At 37.4% G+C, this 6,763-nt stretch overlaps 1 protein-coding gene across 1 annotated transcript in view; it reads left to right on the top strand.

Moving 5' to 3' along the window:
* The first annotated feature begins 273 nt into the window (after nucleotides 1-273).
* The window catches only part of RIC1 (RIC1 partner of RAB6A GEF complex), a 100,225-nt gene continuing 93,735 nt past the window's right edge, over nucleotides 274-6,763 (top strand). The window contains 2 exon segments of the mRNA XM_007450218.1: nucleotides 274-449; nucleotides 532-664. Coding sequence (XP_007450280.1) covers nucleotides 274-449; nucleotides 532-664 — 309 coding nt within the window.

Below are 6,763 nucleotides of genomic sequence, written 5' to 3' on the forward strand. Positions count from 1 at the left end.
GCTTATAGCCAGGTAGGGTAGAGGGAGACGAGCATAGATGGTCCTTGCACATTGGTGCACTTTGCAGCCCGACATGCAGGCCTGCTGGTATGTGCAGGGGCTGGATGCTGAAACTCGGGCTTCAGTGGACAGACCTGGTGAGGGGACTTGGTTTGGCTGTGCAGAGATAGCCTGAAGGGCCTGAAGTGTGGTCTGGGATGCAACTGGCACGGAGTGTAGGTCTGCCATAGGAGCCCCATTGTCAGCACACGAAGGGAAGTGTGTGGGCCCACCATGGCAGCCTCATTGTCAGCATGCTCCCAGCGGGGCATGGCTGCAGCCACTGCGGACTTTGGAAATGTGCACCAGCAAGTTTTGGGAGCATGCAAGCGCCACCAGAGTGGGTGTGTACGTGCTAAATCTGAGCAGATTACCAGCACTCCCGTAGTGGGTGCAGGAGCGCCACCTTGGTGGGTTTTCGCACCAGTGGCTTTGTGAGCATGCACATCCCTGAGAAATGTATGAGTCTGTTGATTATTGATGCTCCTGTAGCGGAGGCTGGTTTGAAGGCAGTGCCAGCAATATTGTACTTTGTGGGCGTACACACCGGGTGGCAGGTGACATCACGGAGTTGCACGTCCTGGTGGACAGCTCCTGGAGAAAATACACAGAGGCCCCTTTCCTAGTGAGAGCATTCCAGTCCTGCCTACCTCACACTGTAGCTTAGAACTGGATCTGGGGGCTTCTACCCCAACAATTGGGGAGCAGACCCTGCTCCCAGCAGGGCTGTGACAACCACAGAGCAAAGAAGAGGCCTTGCTCAACATCCAGTGCAAGCTCTGGTCACCACAACACAACCCCTCTGTCAAGGGGATAACGGCCAGAACATGGCAGGCATCCATACCAAATACAGGCCTTGCACCAAAAACACTGGACTCACACAGGTTACACAGGGATGCTCCCAAATAAAAAACAGCCCTTTAAGACCACAGTAGATAACTGTTTCTCCTAAATTCAGAGAGAGAAATATGAGTAAAATGAAAAATTGGAGGAACCACTCCCAATTAAAAGAACAAGAGAAATCCCCTGAAAGAACACAAAATGAAAGAAACCTCTCCATTCTACCAAACACTGAGTTCAAAAAGGAGGTAATAAAAATGCTAAAGAAATTAAGAAAGATTATTGATAGAAATGCAGATCACTGTAACAAGGAACTAGAAACTATAAAGAGGAACCAGTCAAAATTAGACAATTCAATTGCCAAGATAAAAACTGAGCTAAAGGCAATGAACAGTGGACTAAATAAGGCAGAAGAATGAATAAGTGATCTGGATGATAGAATAACAGAAATCACCCAATCAGAACAGCAGACAGAAAGACAAATGAAAAAAAGCAACATACGAGATCTGTGGGGTAATGTTAAGCATTCCAATCTATGCATAATAGGGATCCCAGGAGAAGAAAGAGAAAAGAGGATTGAAAGTGTATTTGAAGAAATTATGGCTGAAAACTTCCCAAATCTAAAGAAGGAAACAGATATCCAGGTACAGGAAGCACAGAGGGTCACAAACAAAATGAACCAAAACAGACCTACGCTGAGACATGTTATAATTATAATGTCAGAATTGAAAGAGAGAGAGAGGATTCTTAAGGCATCAAGAGAAAAACAGTCAGTCAGTTACAAGGGAACCCCCATAAGGCTATCAGCTGATTTCTCTACAGAAACTTTGCAAGCCAGAAGGGAGTGGCAAGATATATTCAAAGTCATGAAAGGGAAAAATCTGCAACCTAGGATACTGTACCCAGTAAAATTGTCGTTTAGAGTAGAAGGGGAGATAAAGAATTTCCCAGACAAGCAAAAACTAAAAGAATACAGCAGTACTAAACCTATCCTAAAAGAAATATTGAAAGGTCTTTTCTAAATAGAAAAGAAGCAAGACTCTATAGGAAAGAGAAATCACAATAGGAAAGGCAAGTACATAAAGGGATTATTGGATCACTTAAGGAAGCCAGTACATAGATTTTTTAAAAAATCAAAATATTTTGTGAAAGTGATTATAATTACAATGAACAGAAGAGGATAACATGAAGATGTAAAATAGGACATCAGAGTCACAAAATGTAGGGAAGGGGAGTAAGAAAATATAGATCTTTTAGAATGTGTTTGAACTTATGTGACTACCTGTCTAAAGCAAGGAGATATAGTAATGGGTTAACATATTTGAAAATCAGGGTAACCACGAATCAAAAACACACAATAGATTACAAAAAATAAAAAGAAAAGAACTCAGGGATAACACAAAAGAAAACTGTCAAACCACAAAAGGAAAAACAAAAAGAAGAAAGGAACAAAAGACAAATACAAAATCAACTGGAAAACAAGGTTTAAAATGGCAATAAAGACATACCTACTTATCAGTAATTACTTTAAATGTCAATGGACTAAATGCTCTGATCAAAAGACAGAGAGTGGCAGATTGGATGACAAAACAAGAACCTACAGCATGCTGCCTACAAGAGACCCACTTTAGGGTAAAAGAAACGTAGACTGAAAATGAGGGGATGGAAAAAGATACTTCATGCAAATGGACATGACAGGAAAGTGGGGGTAACAATACTCGTATCAGACAAAATAGACTTCAAAGCAAAGGCCATAAAGAAAGACAGGAAGGGACACTATACAATGATAAAAGGTTTAATATAAGAAGAGGATATCATATGTTAACATGTATGCACCCATTTAGGAGCACCTGAATACATAAAACAAACACTCCTCTAAAGGTAGGTAATTTTATTGCTTCCACCATATAGTAGAGCTAACTATGGTAGACAGGTTAAAGCACCTGTCCCAGATTACATAAATACTATGTGCCTAAGATCACATTACTGATAATGGAATTCTAACCCATGAAGGCTGGTTCTAGAATTTGAAAGTCTTAATAATTTTGCCTTGCTGCCTTTCTCTGTTAGCATGGTTGTTTAATCTTACTAGCTATTATGGAATAAAGCTGAATCTAGGAGACGCTTTGAAATTTGCTTCTACAAAAAAAATCATTGATCAACTGTGTGAGAAGGATATCCAGCTGTATGACCTGTAGAGCAATACAGCATCACTCTCTTTCTGCACATTAAGTCAAAGCCAAAGCAGTCATCCCCATTTAATTTTCTTATGGCCTTCCCCCTGATCCCCAGGTATAGTCATTGTATGCTCTGACATGTCAGTTATATTAAAAATTCTATTACTGTATCATCAACAGAACCACAGTCACCTCCTTATCATCTTGTACCTTAGAAAGAAATCTCACTGACACTGTTTTTTAATGGGGTGTGAGAAAGAAAATCCTTTACCATTTTAAGAATTGGCCCATAGCTTTTGGGAGTGTGTATTCTCTGAGCATCAGAAGTAGAATATCATTTTTGTAGACATGTTACCAGACCATAAATATCCTTACAGTTTTCCTCAGTTTTAGACAATTGATGTATATCCATGCGCAAGGAACATTAAAATGAATTTGAAGTACTGTCTCATTTCTAGGACTCTATCTGGCAAATAGTAGCACCAGCATATTTAGGCATATGCGTAAGTATTTTTATTGAGGCTTTGCTTATAATAGGAAAAAACCTGGAGTCCCTTGGTTCTGTGTTCCCATCCAATCACCAGTATTTTGCTAAGTCCTGTCTCTAGTTTAGTGCCATCCTCTGACTCTTTATGCTCATTGTCATTGCCTTAGCACAGGCTTTTAGTATCTTTTGTAGATTGCCTAGAACTCAGAGCTTTCAGTTACATTTTTTGTCTACTTGAAATGCATCTAAATTATGCATAGCTATTTCTGAATCACAGCTCTTATTTTTTTAAATATTTATTTATTTATTTGGCTGTGCCGGGTCTTAGTTGCAGCACATGGGATCTTGGTTGCAGCATGTGGGATCTTTAGTTGCAGCATGCAGGGTCTTTAGTTGAGGCATGCGAACTCTTAGTTGCGGCATGTGGAATCTAGTTCCCTGACCAGGGATCGAACCCGGGCCCTCTGCACTGGGAGCATGGAGTCTTAGCCACTGGACCACCAAGGAAGTCCCACTTATGTTATTCTTACTTTAAACCTTTTGGTGGCTTCCCATTGCATTCAAAATGTGTTCCAAACTTCTTAGCTTAGTATTCAGAGCATCTTGTGATCTGGCCTCAACCTGCCATTCCAACTCTATTTCTCATTGCTACTCTTAATATATTCTTTCACACCCAGCTAAATGGAAATGTAGATTGTTTTGCCACAACATGAGTTACTGTGACATGAATTAGAATATAACTTATTTATGAATAAGGGAAAGACATCAGTTTAATTTAGAATTCCTGTTGTTTCATTGTGATTTTTTTTTCCCCTTCCCAGCATGTTAATGTATTGAGTCACCAAATAACAGCTGAAAGCAAAGTATTATAAGAGAGTGGAATACAGCAAATCGTAGAGGAGTACAGTGTTCTAAATAGTACCCATTCATCTCTTTTTTTTTTTTTCTTTTTTTTCCCATCTTGGTGTGACCAGACACTGTTTTGGAAATGATTACTCTGCTATTCTCCTGGATCTCTTTGAATTTTGCTCTTGTCTCCATAACTTGGTGTCTTTAAATTATACTATTTATACTTCCTTAAATTATACTATTTTTGTTGGGGTTGTTATTTTTCACACTTAACCATTATCTTCAAAATGGTGACTCAAAACAGCCATTTGTTTATTCTCATTCTGTGATTTGCTCTGGGTTTGGTCAAATGGTTCTCTTGATCTCACCTCTAGTACTGATGTGGCTACAGTCATTTGACAGCTCCACTGATTCTGGATAGCCCCTTAGTTACATATCTGGTAGTTGACTGTAGCTGTCTGTTCTGGTTTTCTTTGTGACCTCTTATTTTCCAGTCGGCTAGATAAGGTCTTTCTTGTGATGGTAGAAGCTTTTCAAGAAGCAGAAGTTTCTAAGTCGAACCATCACTTCCATTCCTCTTTTCTAAATAGCTTTATTGAAGTACCATTGATATATAATAAATTGCACATGTTTGAAATGTACAATTAGATAAAATTTGAAACCATAATTACAGTCAAGATAGTGAACAGATGCATCACAGGTTTCCTTGTACCCTTTTGTAATTTCTCCATCCTGCCATGATTCACCTCCCTCTAAAACCAATTATTGATTTGCTTTCTGTCACTACAGATTACTAGAGTTTTAAACAAATGGAATCATACAATATGTGTTATGACATTTTTCTAATTTCTTTTACTCAGCATAATTATTTTGAGATTCATGCCTGTTGTCATGGATCAGTAGTTAATGCTGAGTATCATTGAATATAACACAGTTGGTTTATCCATTTATCTGTTGATGGGCATTTGAGTTGTTTATAGTTTTGGGCTATTTTAAATAAAAGTGCTATGAACATTCATGTACAGATCTTTATATGGGCATATATTTCCTTTTATCTTGGGTAAATAGCCATGAATGGAACAGCTAGATCGTAAGGTAGGTCCCTTATTTAACTTTTTAAGGACACGCTAAACTTTTTACAAAGCAGTTGTACCATTTTACATTCCTACCAGCAGAGGGTCCAAGAGTTCTCATTCCTCTTTGCCAACCTAAGGTGTGCCTTTTTAATTTTAGCTATTCTAATGGCTGTGTGGTGGTATCCCATTATAGTTTTAATTTACATTTCTCTAATAACTAATGATGTTGAACATCTTTTCATTTGTTTATTTGCCGTGTGTGTTTTCTGTGGTAAAGTGTCTTTTCAGATCATTCGCCCATTTTATTTATTGGGTTCTTTGCTTTCTTATTGTTGAGTTTCTAGAGTTCTTAGTGTATTTTGGATTCAAGTCCTTTATTACACATATGCTTTACGAAGAATTTCTCCTAGTATGTTACTTGTCTTTTCATTCTCTTAACACTATTTTTTGAATGCGTGAAGTACTTAATTTTGATGATGTCTGGTTCATTAGTTTATTTTTTAATGGCTCTTCTTCCTATGCTTTCTTCTAGAAGTCTTATGATTTAGGTTTTATATTTAGGTCTCTGATATATGTTGAGTTAATTTTTATATATGGTGCAGGATATGGATCTAAGTTAATTGTTTGCATATTGATATTCACTTGTTCCAGCACCGTTTGTTGAAAAGGTTATCCTTTCTATACTGCATTTCTTTTGCATCTGTGTCATAAATCTGTTGTCCACATGTATGTGGGGTTTTGTCTGTGTTCTCTATTCAGTTCCATGATATATTTGTCTGTGTTAATACAGTTACTTTTGATTACTCTAGCTTTGTAATAATTTTTGAAATCACAGTGTGTTACTTTTTCAACTTTGTTCTTTGTTTTCAAAGTTGTTTTCAGTGTTTTAGGACCTTTTGTTTCTGTATGAGTTTTAGCATCAGCTTGTCAGTTTCTGTGAAAATACCTGCTGAGATTTTTGACTGGCATTGCATTGGATATGTGGATCCATTTGGGGGGAGTTGTCATCTTAGCAGTATTGAATCTTCTGACCTGTGAACAACATATATCTCTTCCTTTATTTAGATATTTTTAACTTTGTCAATGTTTTGTTATCAGTGTCCAAGTATTTCACATCTTTTGCCAGGTTTATCCCAAAGTATTTTATATATATATATTTTTTTTGCCAATAAAAAATAAGTGTCATTTATTGAGTGAATGCATTGTGCCAGTTCTTTATATATATATATATATATATATATATATATATATATATATATATATTTTTTTTTTTTTTTTTTTTTTTTTTTTTTTTG

The sequence above is a fragment of the Lipotes vexillifer genome, unplaced genomic scaffold (genome assembly GCF_000442215.2).
Source record: "Lipotes vexillifer unplaced genomic scaffold, Lipotes_vexillifer_v1.1 scaffold1074, whole genome shotgun sequence".
NCBI classification, from domain to species: domain Eukaryota; kingdom Metazoa; phylum Chordata; class Mammalia; order Artiodactyla; family Lipotidae; genus Lipotes; species Lipotes vexillifer.